This window comes from Lepisma saccharinum, chromosome 25 (genome assembly GCF_977018435.1).
Source record: "Lepisma saccharinum chromosome 25, izLepSacc3.1, whole genome shotgun sequence".
Classification (NCBI taxonomy): Eukaryota; Metazoa; Arthropoda; class Insecta; order Zygentoma; family Lepismatidae; genus Lepisma; species Lepisma saccharinum.
Genome location: NC_139253.1, coordinates 21,814,989 through 21,830,052, shown reverse-complemented (window position 1 = coordinate 21,830,052; position 15,064 = coordinate 21,814,989). Strand labels below are relative to the sequence as shown.

The 15,064-nt window shown below is 36.6% G+C and overlaps 1 protein-coding gene across 2 annotated transcripts in view; it reads left to right on the top strand.

Annotated features, from left to right (window-relative positions):
* Positions 1–14,443, top strand: part of Ctf4 (Chromosome transmission fidelity 4) — a 32,955-nt gene extending 18,512 nt beyond the window's left edge. Inside the window, exons 12-18 of one of the 2 annotated variants that reach the window (XM_083111392.1) lie at positions 770–904; positions 1,873–2,043; positions 4,637–4,827; positions 6,413–6,537; positions 9,713–9,909; positions 12,708–12,893; positions 14,218–14,443. In XM_083111392.1, the coding sequence (XP_082967518.1) occupies positions 770–904; positions 1,873–2,043; positions 4,637–4,827; positions 6,413–6,537; positions 9,713–9,909; positions 12,708–12,893; positions 14,218–14,385 (1,173 nt within the window). In that variant the 3' untranslated portion in view covers positions 14,386–14,443. Of the gene's footprint in view, positions 1–769; positions 905–1,872; positions 2,044–4,636; positions 4,828–6,412; positions 6,538–9,712; positions 9,910–12,707; positions 12,894–14,214 lie in introns of both variants that reach the window. The other variant, XM_083111391.1, reaches the window with a different exon arrangement.
* The last annotated feature ends 621 nt before the right edge of the window (positions 14,444–15,064 follow it).

Here is a 15,064-nt window from a genome sequence, read left to right as displayed (position 1 = left end):
ATGGATTTTTACATAGTAATAATAAATTCCAATGTAAATTGCCTGCTGTGACATTTAGGTACAGCCAAAGAATATAGATGTCATTAGAGTGATAATGCTTCCATGTGAAGAAGCAAATTGAACTAGGCTTCACATGGGATTTGAAGTAGGCAAACGAGTCAATCTCATAAGCCATGTGTAATTTGTGGCAAATATCCTAGTAAGAAAATGTGCAAATTCTGGGGACAATCGGTGTGCTATTTCTGTCTGTGACCCATGTGCAGGGTACATTCATCAAGGTTCAACCTTAGGTAAGGGCCAGACTTTCGTTCATGGCAGTGTCCAAAATGCAAATGCATTTCTTGCTTTTACTCTCGCAGAAGTCTTGAACAATTTTGGTTACCTTTTTGCAATGTGATCCTAACTTTGCAGAAGACGAAGAGAGATATAGGGCAAGGTTGTTGGATTGATTTGATGCAGAATGCAACATGTTAAGTAAGAGAGAAGCGATTTTCCAAACATATGATTGATACAATGGTGAAACTCCACCATTGCAGCTAGGCAAGGTCAGTGGTATATTCAGGGTTCATGGCATCATCAGATTCTTTGGTTTGAGGATTGGCTCAAGAGAGAAAGGAATGTATTTCCAGGTACACTCTCTTTAGGTGGTTATATATACTAAGATTCTATTGTTCTTCCCCACCCCTCACTCTCTCACTCAATGAAAATCAATGCACAATGCATGTTTGAATTGATATATTTTTAATCTAATAATCTGACATTATTTCAGGTAAAAGGAAAATCTGACCATTACTTTGTTCTTGGGATGAGTGAAACTCAGCAGAATGTCCGTTGCGTGTTGTGTAAAGGGTCATATTACCCTCACGTAATGCCAAGACCAACAGTGGTGGAAATACCATTACAGGTAGGATTTTAATTTTAAAAAATGAACATGTTGCATAGCCATATAGAATTCTGTAAATGTTTTTGGATTTCTCAATACAGTGAAACTTCTAATGGATAGCTCTAAATAAGAGTTATTACCCGAGTCAAATAAAACCCTTAAAAGTACAACAATAATTGTAGGGGAGACTGCATACAGCTCAAATTTACATGAGGTGTCAACTGTTTACAAAACGACCTCAAGGTTGCAACACTAATCAAGTGAGCTTCAAAATGCCTTTTTTGTTGTTTTTTAAGATGCACCTTCTATATACACTTGCACCAGTGAAGAGGGGTGGTTTTCTTTCCCTCTGTCAGCCTAAAACTTACAGAAATTTTTCGGCAAATGAAAATTCGGTATTTATGTGCATGCTTACTACACCAGAAAGTTTACTAATGGAGGAGAAAGTTCGACAATGGCCTCAGTTTGCAGGCAGATGAGTGAAAGGGTTTTGCAGTGGCTCATAATCACTGCATGTGGATTCCAAAGACTTATTCTTCTGAAGGTATACAGGCACTAATTCATAGTTGAAAGTATATGTAGTTCAGCAATAATGCAGCACCACATACAGAAATCTATTAGATAAGAAACAAAAACAAATTAATTTTTAATTTGATTCTCCCTTGTATTTTCGAATTTGCAGGCAGAAATACATGGGGCTATTTTGTGCACTCATAGAAAAAAAAGTGCTCATTTCAAAACATCTGCAACCATATAAAAACAGTTAAATAAAAGAACATTTTGTAAAGTGGTACATTCACTTGAAAGAAAGATGTCAAGTTTACATCCATGGTAAACTTCGTTCACTAAACTTGTAGCTTTTAACCAGTATTACTAAGTTAAGCAAGTCAGTCACCAACTTCAAAACAACTTCTACTAATCCTCTGTTCTCACTTCTTCACCTTCATTAGTATTGCCTATGTAATATATATGTTGTAATTTTTTTCTAGCTTCCTCTGTGTGAAAGTGGCACAGAAAAGACTCAACTGGAGGATCAGTTGTGGCGTTCGCATATTAAATACAACACAATGGAAGTAGTGTGTAAACAGAAACCAACGTATAGCTTTGACAAGGATGAAGCTGAGAAAATTCTAAAAGAAGCCGTATTAAAATTGTTTGCAGTAAGTATTTTCTTCCCTTTTTACTGCATTTAGCTTTCTTAAGAAGGGTTATTCTCTGTGTCAGAGTATGAAATATCTGTCTTTGTTTCCTGCAGAAACCACAGTGCATGTCATAGTTGACATCTGAGAGCATTGCTACATCTTGCCCCTCTTAGCTTAAGCAGTATGCCTTTGTCTGGATACTATCACTGCTATATCCATCATCATGTCTATGTGGTTAGGTTAAAAGAGAATAATTAAAAATATTGCTGAACTATTTTTTGCAACCCTTGCATTGTTCATGGGAACAAGGAGAGAACATCCATTCACCCCATCTTCTCCCTTCCTGTTTAATGAAAGGTACAACGACACCCCGGAGGCGAGATAAACCTCAACGCCCCCAAAAGTTACAAGAAACCCCCCGATCCAAACTCCTTCCTTCCCAAACCAAACAAACATCAAGTTTTCCTCTCTCTCTCTTTGTTTCTTGAACGTCTTCCTCAGTAGCTCTAGGAGCACAAGCTGGAGGGTTACAGTTCTAAAGGGACATGCTAACTTTCATTAGACTATATTCTCCCTCGGATAGCTAAAAAAAATATTTTAGGTGGAGTTTTTAATTTCAAAGATGACCCACAATTTTGAGAACACCCTGTTTATCCCAAAGATGCGATTGAATGGGGCAAGCACCTTTCTCCCACTTCTTAAAGTTAGGATATTCAAAAGTAATCCAGAGAAATTCCCAAAACTGTAATTTTTACAAATTTAGTGAAACTGCCCCTTGTAGGTTATGCAAATGGTGAAGCTTTCCTGCCTTTTAAGTACATATAAATCATCAACTGGAAAACACCACAGGTTGTAACAAGTGAATTATGCACTCGAGTGTACAGAATACTGTTGTTTATTATTATCCAACTTAAAGAAAAAGGAAGAAGTGAAAATATTATGCTTAAATATGTACACTGGCATACTCAGAATAAAGCAAAATAACCGGTTTGTTACCCTGACATGTACCCCCAGAATATTATGCTCTTGAGTGTACATTGTACCACCACTCACATGACATTATATCCAAATGTTATTTTATTTCAAATTGAGAGAACTTGATTTAAGAAATTAATTGAAAAGCAATTGCATTTATTTACATTAAAAATAATGTTATGGTCCACCACTGAATTTCTTACTTTAAATTTAATTCAACGCTAACTCAGCTATTACAACAGCACTCAGATTTGTGCTATATAGAACACGATAGTTAGTGTAAAATTTATCTCTCAATGCTATTGAGATCATGCATGCAAAACAATTCACAAATGCTTAGGCAAACCCCAGATCATTTTTATGTTCAAATATACATTAATAAATACCTCCAGAGGTTATTTACATATCCAGTCCTATTTACTTTATGAATCCCAAGGAAAACTGTTAGATTTTCAATCTGCGTCACGCGAACATTCAAACGCGCAGAAGCAACCTTTATTCAAAAATGTCAATTATTTCTTCACTAAAACCCATATGTATCTCATAACTCATTTTGAGCAATGTGCACCTTCGTAACACATGGGAGTTTTTGTTATTTTGGTAAGAACACTCGAAAATCACCTTTTATTAAATATGGCAGCATCGCCCATTTTGTTCTTTTCTATTATTCTTTCTGCAGCGCTACGTCTGCAAGCAACAACTAAATTGCACTAAGTTCACTCGAAATTCCGTATCAAATAGTGGTAATGAAATTTCAACTTACTGTGTTTCTTCAGGGTGCAATTCGGCACCAATATTCCAGAAGGAAAACTCTTACCTTCCTGGCCAGTTACTTTGCATGACAACCAGAATCGGTTCACCTTTTTCACTTGAGAACTCTGTGGCGACCTGCTTCCTCGATTCTTTGTAGCCGATAGTTAACACTTCAAGTACCTGTCAAGCTGAATAATCATTTATTCTTCGGGCAATGCAAAAGTTCCAGCAAACGTGCAAAATTAGCGTCTACACTTTCAATGCCACATCAGGCATCCATTGACCTAATTCCCACTACGGTCCCACGTTCTTTGTTCTCGCTCAATCAGCTGATTCGCTCGGGAGACATCTCGTGTTGTTTACGCGAAACTTCCTTAACGATAGTAGTCTGTATGCTGAGGACATCTATCGATGATCATGTAGACTACTTGGACATGAAAGCTCGTGAAATATTTACGCCACATTGACATAATACATTCGATTTATATAAACATTGTTGTTTGATTTGACAAAAGGTATTATGGCGATCTCTTGTCATAAAGGAAAGTGGCATATTGGTTAATCTTTGTCTGTGTACTACACCTCAAGATTTATGACTGGGATTTCTCATGGAAGAGGGGGAGACAAAGGTCTTCATACCCTGGCATGAGGAATAAATTGCAAAGCTTTCTTGATGCACTGTAAAACTGAAGGTGTGCTTAGATACTGTGGAGAACTGAGTAAAGGTATAAAGAATATTCTAGGTCTGTAATTTTTATTCCTAAAGCAATATTGTCTTCCTTGTGTTACTTTCATGTATAGATAGAAGAGACTGATTTGTAGGCATATTTTGATACAGTATTCTTATCTTAATGTAACATGTATTGGTTTTGCTTCTTTCTAGCTAGCTTGTAAGAGCAGTTGTGAATATCGGGCTGTGGAGTTGTGTGAAATGATGCCTAGTTATCATGTTGTTCAGCTAGCCATGAAGTATGCATCAAAGTTAGGTAAAATACATTTGGCTGAAAAGTTGTCAGATGTTGCTACTAAGAAGATGGAGGAACAGGATAAAGAAGAAGAATTATCAGATTACTTGTATGTATAAGTTTATGTAAATGTATTTGTACAAATAAGTTCATAAGTGACTCTACAAAATTGGTAGTAACTTTTTCAAACATAATTTAAATGCACCTATTTATTTTATTTTTAATATGTATTATATTTAATCACCTTTCTGTACTAGTACTGCTAGTTTTAGTTCATTGTTATCTCAATTTACACGTTTCTCACAATGGGGTTCTTTCTGCCCCATAAGTTGTGGAATAGCAAATTTACTTCGGATTTCAGACTGACAATGAATGATTAGTTTCATCAAAAATATATTTATACTTCAGTGTTCACGTAACCACTGAATATAAGTTAAAAAATATAAAAAAGCTATTTTTTTCTTACAAGTGGTTGTACTTTAACTTCCTGTACAGTCCAATGTTTTGGTCCAGTTACCAGATCCTTCTTTAGTGATCCCAATCATTTTCAACACTATAATTAGAAGCATGCATATTTTGTTTTTGATGTTTCTAATGTTAATTTTTCTTGTTTTGAAAGGTGTTAGGTGCATTTTATGACCATTTTTGTCACAAAATGAACTCTTCAACACGAAATTTAGAGTTTATTTACCAACAGGACATTATCCTGTGTGTTATACAAATCATGGAAAATTGATTAATTCTGCTGTAAATATTTGAGAAACAAAAAATGAACTCCTTTACACAGGAATTTTAACACCAAAATGCCATTTTATAAACTGGTTTTGATCCTGAAATGTGTCCAGTTTTTGTTCCAAAACCTTGATATTTCATTCACCATAAATATGTTGATGTAATTGTAATAAGAACTAATCTATTACTTGCATACCAGCAGCTTTCCTGCTGTGGTACAGTGGAACCTTGATATCTCAAACCTCAACATCTAGAATTCCTTGATAAGTCTAATTTTTTGTAATCCCGTTGAATTGTCCATAACACTCAGTACTAAATTTACCTCAGCAACTTGAATAAAACCTTGATAAGACGAATTTTTGAACACTTTATGGGATGCCGTTGGAGCTCAATAACTCGAAGGTAGAGTATGAAAAACCCCTATGAGTCGAAGTTAAATTCTAATCACCTCTATAACTCAACGTTTTAGTCGGATGGACCTCAATAAGTCGAAGTGTAGGGTACGTGTCTACAATGTTGGGTGATCAACAATAATATACATACGTTATAAGCATACGTAGTGCCGACGTTCAGAAGGGTCAGTAAACTTCAGATCTCTATAACTCGAAGTCAGCGATTTTGGCCCTAAATAACTCGAACCTTGGTAAGTCGAAATCCTTGATACCTCGATTTTTTTCTTTTCCCCCTCAAGTTCGAGTTATCAAAGTTCCACTGTATAAGATTATTATTGATTACAATTATTACTAATTATGTGGAGAAGCTATAACTTTTATTTAAATTCATATTACTAACATGTCTGAAATTCCCTTCTTGCACAAATGTATATTTTTTTTCATGTAATACTTGTGAAAAGCTTAATTTCTTCACATAACAATTTTGGTGGCTCATGTCACAAGTTGTACAGAATTGTTATATATTGTGTAAAAAGTGGCTAATGTTTGTATTATAACTGCCTCTTTCAGATGTCAAGCAGAATATCCCAAGATTACATACCAGCATTATGGAAGGGAAAATACATTTGACGTGGATGAAGAAACAGATGTGGAATGTACAAGCTCAAATCAAGATGAAGTCAGTAATGAAAATTGTGAGTCACACTTTAATTTTACGTGTGTGCATGATTATGATTATGTATTTGATTGGACTAGAATAAATCCAGAAATGTATATGAAAATTGTAATTACTGATAGAATTTGTTCTTTTGATTTTAGTGGTTTATTATTAATAACTCATATATTAGTTTTGGGTGGAGGCGGTCCTAATGCAAAATTAAAATTGTATTTCAGTGTTTAAAGAAACAATAAAAATGTTGCCACAACTTTTATCCATGATGTAATGTGTGTGAAGCTTATGTTTGAATTAGATCTTAAAAATTTAGTGACACAAGATGTTACTTAGTTCTAAGATTAAACATATCAGTGCAGCTCACTGGTAAACTAATACCGGTAAGTAGGGTGTAAGGGGTGACCTTCTGAGAAGTCACCCAAAATCAACTTCACTCCCTTGTAGTACTGCTTCTTACAGGCCAATGAGGCTCTGGCACCTGGACCCATATAGTGTAAAGTTTTAGCAATTGATTTTGGAAGTTCTTAATTATTTTCTTTTCTTGTTAACCCCTTCCCTGTGTTCAATGTAACATTATGCCCATGAACATCTCTGACTGAAGTAACATCTGTTGAACGGAATAATAAGTTTTTTGTTGGTGAAGCATATGTTTTGTATTGAAGAAACAATGACCTTTTATTTAGTCACGATTTTCAGTGCCGACAAAGAAGAAGTAGTAGTTCAGAGGAAAGTAAACTGTTTTTGCATTATGCTGACAAAGTGCAAACGTGAGTTTGTTTGTGTGCTGCATTTAGTCAGTTGTTTTATGTACATTTTTTTTTTTGGTGTTGCATTATTTTCACTGTTGGTGATTTATTGTTGGTTTTTGAGTTTGTGAGTTTCTAATACAGTGCTCAAAAAAAGTTTTACATATTATGAGTGCATGCGGTATCCCCAAAAGGTATACAATGTTTATTATGTGAGCAATGCCCTAGACAGAAACCGACATAATGCCCCAAGTGAGTTCGATATTCAGCAGATAGAGGGCAGTACTTGCCACATGATCCCTGAGCAGATTTGAAAGCAGCCTGATGGGAGGCATTGTCCGTGTCTTATCTGCACTTGTGAGTTGGAAACTGCACAGAGAGCAGGTGTAAAACAGGGCAACATGCCTCGAGCATCCATTTCTCTGCTACGGACCACATTCGAATTGTAACGCTGCTGCAAGAGGGATATCGCCAAAAAACAAGCGGCCACGCAAAACAACAAGCAGAGAAGATCGGTACGTGGTGATTTCGGCACGTCATAGACCCACTGCAACTGCTACTAGTTTGTGCCAGGATCTGCAGAGGGCCTCAGGAGCGAATGTTTTCAATCAGACAGTGCGGAATCAATTTCATGAGGAAGGATTGACGTCAAAAAGACCCATACCGAAGGTTCCGCTGAAACCACACCATAAGGGAGACTGTGTAAGGTGGGCAACAATGCACAGCGAATGGAGTCAGGAACAGTGAGAGCACATGCTTTTTACAGACGAGGTCACCATCAGTTTGCACCCGTTAAGCAAAAGCATAAGGGTTTGGAGATGATCAGATGAGAGATTGAACAAGCCCTTCATCCAGGAACGTCACCAGCAGCAGGGGGCTAATTCCTCTCCAGGGTCTCATGACTGGTCTGATGTACAAAAACTCTATTCTCGAACCAGTGGTAGCAGGTTTCTCTACAACTGTGGGGGATGGCTTCACGCTGGTGGATGATAATGCTCGACCACATCGAGCCAGAGTGGTTCAAGAGTTCCTTGATGTGCATGGCATTGGACGCATGGTGTGGCCGGCGTATTCTCCAGACATGAACTGTGTGGAACATGCACTTGAAGCAAGAAATTGTCAGCTGCGAAAATCCTCCTGTGAACAAGGTGCAATTGCGGGAGGCTACCATTGAAGAGTGGGACAGTCTTCCTCAGAAGTTGAATGTTCTTATCCTTAGCATGCCTTCAGGCTTGAGGTGGCTATACACGGTACTGAACTCCCATCTGTCGATCCCAAGCATGCCTGCGAGCCGTAGGTACACTGTATTGCACTGCCTTTCTTTTGTGTTTCGCATCCCACATTTTCAATCTTGTGCTTCTGGTGTGATTTTGTTTCTTCTACATGGCTGCACTGTTTTCTTTCTGTTTGTATGTCTCCCCTGTACTCTTGAATATGATTCCATGTATCTAGTACAATAAAATGATCACAAACCCTGAATATAAGCACTGTAGTATCTAATAGTATTGTCAAAGAGGATTGCAAAATATTTTTTTCCTCATCCCTCATACCTATTGAAGATATTGCAATGAAACTTGGTGGACGCATTACGTATAGACCATAGTATCGGCAGTAGCTACTTAAAAATATTACTATGCAAACTTGGAAAAAAATACACAGAACGGAAAGCATTTTGCCAGAAAATTACTCAGAGAAGGGGTTAAGGCCATGTCCTCAGTGTTTTTCTTATTAGTAATTTGTCCCACACCGTGGCTGTGCGGTCTAAGGTGTCATGCTTTTTGCTACGGCTACAGGTCGAGTTTCCTGGAGGAAGCATAACAACTGAGATTTCAGCCTCTGTATGGGACTGGTGGCCACCGACAATCGTGAGGAATTTGGGGAGCTACGAATGAGTAGCGTAAGCCGATCATAGAAAACCTACAACAACTACTGGGGGTTTGTCATGCTGACCACAAGTCACCCTGTAACTGGTTGGATATCTCCCACCTCCGGGATGAATGACGCCGACAGGGTAGGTAGCCCTTGGCCCGTAAGGGCTGTTACACCACGTGTTATTATATATTAGTCATTTTCGTATTTTGTGTTGCTTTTCTCCCTCACAACAAGGAGGATGAAAAAAGACATGAAATTGATGAAAAGACCCTCATAAAGGCCTATGAAGGTCACACACAACATGAAAAAACATTATATTTTACGACCAAGTTATATCTACATTGTACATATTTCCTAGGCCAGAGCAAGAACCCCAAAACTTTCAGTGGAGAGATTGTGAGTCATCTACCCAACATGGTCATCCATTTTCCTGACTTACCAGGAATAGTGTTATATTTTGGGCACAAATTTTGTCTAACATATTCCTCCTATATGTAGGCACTAATTTGTAAGTTCTGTATTTTTGCATATCGCAGAATAGCTGATTTTAATACTAGCATATTTTTGCTTTTTATTTAGCTAATACGCTTCTGGCTTTAGAGAAAAGGAAGTTATCCATGGAAATAAAACCAGCTTTAACTCCAAGTCAAAAGAAGTTCAACCCTTTCAAGAAAGCCCATCAGGAAAGCTCATCTGAAAAGGGGCTGGCAAGTTTCAACAAGGGGCCTGCACCTGTGAAGAACATCAAACCAGCTGTTATTGAAACACAACCAAAGGTTTGGAAAAGTATTATTACCTGAAGTAAATCTTGATTTATGTCTTGTGACAATGTGGTTTATTTTAAATAATAATTGCATCGTAACACTTTGTTTTATTGGTATTTCTAAAACGTGACAATATTTATTTAATGTCAAACACCTATCTGAAAAAAGTTGAAATATTGTGTAAACAAAAGTGTTACAATGCATTTATTATCTAAAATATGTATTTCAATTATTCATGATTTCCATATTTCAGCAATTATGGCAAACTTTTAATGTACCATTTTTTTACGCAGATTTCAAAACAAATTTGTGAATGTATTCACATGTTGCCTCTATTGTCCTCAAAAATTAATATGTTATAACTAATATGAAATAAGGGGAAGGGGGTGAAATGGTGGCTGAACACATGAAGTGCTAGACTTTTGTTCTCACCAAGGAAGTTGCCAGGTTCAAATCCCAGCATGGACCTGAGTGTTCTTAGTGTGTTCTTCATCAGTTTTATCAAATCATCCCCCATTCTCAGCATTGGAATTAGCCGAAACTGGCAGAAAAACAACACTAAATAAGATAAATACAAATACAATCTCTTGTACAAATCAGAAAATAATTAAATGGTCCTTTAGATATAAAGAGCAAAAGTCAATACAATGGATAGGTATTCACTAAACCAACATAAAATAAAACCTTTGCTAAAGAACTTTGGCCAATGAATAGCTGTGCTGTGGCTATAAAGTTCATAGTTTGATGAGCAGTGGTGTACAAGGGTTTGTTAGTTCCTCCTGGAAACTGGGCCAACACAGCGGCATCACTGGGTAGCAAAGAAAATTAGTGTAATTGTGTTTGTCTTGCTAAAGGATATAGAATATAAGAATTTGCCAGTGTCAAAACATACTGGCATACAAGTCTACCAACAGTAGTAGACACGAATTTGGACCACCAAGTGTTATGCATTGTGACTAAACTGCTGTGCATTGGGAGGCAGACACCTTGGAAGATGTCCTTTGTGTTGAAGCTGGAGTCTGCTCTGTTTTGTTCTGGGGTGTTTAAATTATTCAGAAATAGTTCCTTAGGTTGAGGTGACAATGGACTTGAAGGTTACATCGTGAGCTGTTGTATAACCATAAGTTTCTTTCAATGCTTCATCTACAGGACGAAACAAACTATTGTTACCAGTGTACCAGGGTGCCAATTTGCATGTTGAAACTGTTCAAACTGTGTGGTTGGTTTAAGGACTTTCTAGTCACCAGATTTAAATCTTTAGAACCTGGTGGAACAACATGTAAAACACCAGAGACACCATTAGACTTCTACCCTGAAGATGAGAGTAACGTTAGCTCTCAAAAGCTTAGAAACTGACCTGTTAATAGCACAAGAGAATTTATTCATAATTCGATGCCAGGAAACTTCAAGACTTACACCAGAGACACCATCCATGAAATCTAGCTTCACTGTGGGATTACTTAGTTAATAAGTGAATGAATATTGATGTGTGTTAAGGAACATGTAGTAGAGTCAATGCCAAACTGAATTTTTCTACTCTCTCTCTCAGAGGTGCCACATGCCATTATGTGCATTTTCTTATTAGAAGTGCCTAATATTTGTCCAGAGAGCTTAACACCATGGAACAATGATGTCATTACTAATATCCATAATCTGTAAAATATCATTCTACTTGTTTAACACTAGGAGGGTGGCGATTTCTTAGCTACCAATTAGGAGTAACCCGTCATTTTGACGGGTACATTTTTTTTCTTGCAATATTTTTCACTGCTTTTATTATGAGCATGAAACAACTCCTGTGTTTCTTTATTTCTTTTATTTTCACTTCAATTCGTTACAAATTCTGCTTCCTATAGTGGCTAATAGAGGGGCACATAAGGAACAAATAGTTTATTTAGAGGTGTATTTTATTTATTTATGTATAGTGTATTTTTTATTTATTTTTTGAGTTTTTGTGTTTGTAGAACCATTTCTCCTGACCATTTATATTACTTATGCTTTTTTCATTGGTGGGAACTTTTGAAAAATATAATTTCCTTATTCTATCACAAGAATTTGAAATACACGAACACTCACTTGTAAAGGAGGAAACATCAATCTGCCGACACTCGCATATATTGTCATCATCTTGCAGACCTTCATCTGAAGAATAATATGTTCACAAGTTCTTAGGTGGTGTAAATCAACATCTATTCCGGCATTGTCATTATCTACTCTGAACTCATCATCTTCATAAATATTGTCCTCCCTCAGATTCAACATCTGACGAATCACTGAGATAATGAGGTATCTACATCACAATCTGGTAAGCCATGTTTGGGCAACATATTGGGACACTGAACTGAGTCAAATACAGAAAGCGAATAGAGGTTACTAGTGTTTACTCTAGATAATTCATTAACCAATCTGAACTAACATTCAACTTGAAAATATGTCTGTTAGACAAACAACAATGAGCAAGGATGAACAAAGGTTCACTTGCCCTTTGATTCCGCTATTGCTTACAGACATATCTACCTATAAACTGTACCCGTCAAAGTGGCGGATGCTTGTACTTATAGTAGTAGTCCATTGTAGTTTCCTTCAGATGTGAGATAAAAGTTTAACTTTTTTCTAGAAGTGTAGAACACTAATATTTATTAGAAGTCAGAACGTGGAAGCTGTGGAGTAAACTGAACATTGTCAAAATTATAATATAGTGGTCACTCATCAAAATGACGGGTCCATCTTTCTAGTGTTAATGTACCATTTACAGTCAAAGCACACACAGTGTTTGAATTTCCTATCTGTCAATTTTTGTACCATTTTAGGCAAGGCAGAAGAAAGTGTCAAAACCACAAAACGAAAACCAGAAACCGTCTGGTAAGAAAAACTTTATGCAATGGTTTGAAGAGGAAAAACCATCATTACAGGAGGAGTTCCCAGAATTAGATGCTGCTGAACTGACTAAGAAAGCAATGCGTAGATACAAGGAACTATTTGCCAAAAAGGAAGAGGTATGTTTAACATTGCATATGTGTTTTTTGTTCAGTATATAAATGCTTATTGTGTCAGTGAAGTTCAATATTTCCATGTTTTTGTTATCCAATTAATTTTGAAGAACCACTACCTTGGTAAACCAGAAGTAAGTCTTTTCTAACCTAATCTTTAGTTTGGTTTATGGCCTGCTATTTTCAATGTTACAACCATGGTGAGATAAACATCACTTTCAAATCTCTTCTCAACCTCCAGGGTTGGGCCGAGGGTGGTACAATCAAGGTTAGATATGATGATCTGGTGGTGGGTGTATGCTTCATTTTACAGAAATTCCAGAAAGAAGATCTAAACACTGAGACCTTTCTGAAATGTGAAGGATTTAGGCATGCTTCCTCCATTAGGAAGCTTTCAGACCAATGCGACAAGTACCATGTGTCACTTGAAAGTGAACTCTCGGTAATAAATGCAACCTTCCAAACTGAAGCAGCATGACAAGCTGCATGTGTCGCTTGGACTGGACTCTTTCAGTACCATGCATCATGCCACCTTGGTCTGTTGATAGGGCATACATGGTAAAGGCTTGCTCATATACTGAAAGGGCTCATGTCCCTTGTCGGTTTGGTCTGAAATCTTACAGGATAACGGGTCAGGTGCCTTCTTACAGCCCTAGATCTTTCTAATTGTAATAATTATTTTTGTGTATGCTACCTCGATAATTAGCTTATCTCAACTAAGAAATAGTTTTGGAAGACAAAATTTAATTATAAGAGAGAATCAAATTAAAACTATTTACTTCCTTAACTTTTATTTGTTATAAATTTGCACCACTTTTCTAATTATCACTTCTTTGAAGACACATGCCATCTTGTTGGTAGTTTCTCTACACCTTGTAAATATAATGTTCTTGATGGTCAGCTTCAGGTATTTATGAAGGGTATTGGCATATCTGGTGGTAATAGTTGTAGTTTCTTAAGGTGTTATGGGCTCCAAAAAGAGTCAACAACTGCTTCCGCTTCTTCCCCTGCTGACTCCGAGATGTTTATTTTGAATTTGATAACTCTTTTGACAAACCTAAAAAAAGGGGGTCAGAAGGCATAGTGAAAAAGAAAATTAAGTGAATAGGGTACGTCCACCACACATGAAAAAGTGATATTTTACGACCAAGTTATATCTACATTGTACATATTTCTTCCAATTAGTTTGTTCATGGACCTGTACTTCTAGCAAATGTGTGTAATATTTATTTTGAAATAGTGCACCTTTAATGTAATATCCTATTCCATTATGAATTACAATTCAAATTTCATGTTCACATGTTATTGTTTTTATTATTATGTAAAGAAGAATGGACCCCCAGCAGACAAAAAGGAAGCAGAAAACACAGAAGAAAGCACAAAGAAAAGAAAAACTGAAGATTCTGTAACCAAGACTGATGAAAAGAAGCCAAAAATCTCTCTCTCCTCCTCTTCTTCAGTATCAAAACTTAAGGCATTTGCATTTCAAAAATCATAGCATGTTCGCAGCAGTCATTTTTCAAGGAAGAAATCCATTGTTTTGAGTAATGTTGATATCTTTACTCTCTCTCTCTGTTTCCTCACTGCCCACCTCTCTTCCTTTCCTTCAAGATAAAGATACAGCACTAGAATTTTTCAACCTTTTGATGTAATGTTTTAGTATGTTTAATGCTAATTTTTAGCATATTCATTGATGTTAATTTGCCCCTAGAACTTTTTCTTTGTACATTTTATAGCATGTAAATATTTGTCATTTTTTAAATGTGTATACTAAGGTGAAATAAAACAGTTTCATAAATTTTCTTTTGGTTTATTTATCCAAAAATAAGCTGGGTTCTCTTCTACAAACCCCCACCCCCAAAAAAATGAAGTCTTAAATTAACTATGTGTTGCAATATTAATATAAAGATAATGTGTTAGGTAAAAAAAAAAGCTGTGTTCACTTTATGCACACATATGCTAATAGGGACTGGACCCAGGGGTGCCCATCCCCCCCCAAGGCCCATGATGCGCTCCCCCCCACGTTTATGCAGAATTAATTACTCAAATTATTTTTGTCAGACAAAATTTGCGGGAAAATACAAAACCAGAGGTGCAACCACAAATTTTTGTCTGGGGGGCCAAGTACCAGGATAAACATACCAATAATAATAATATTAATGGCTTTATTATTATTA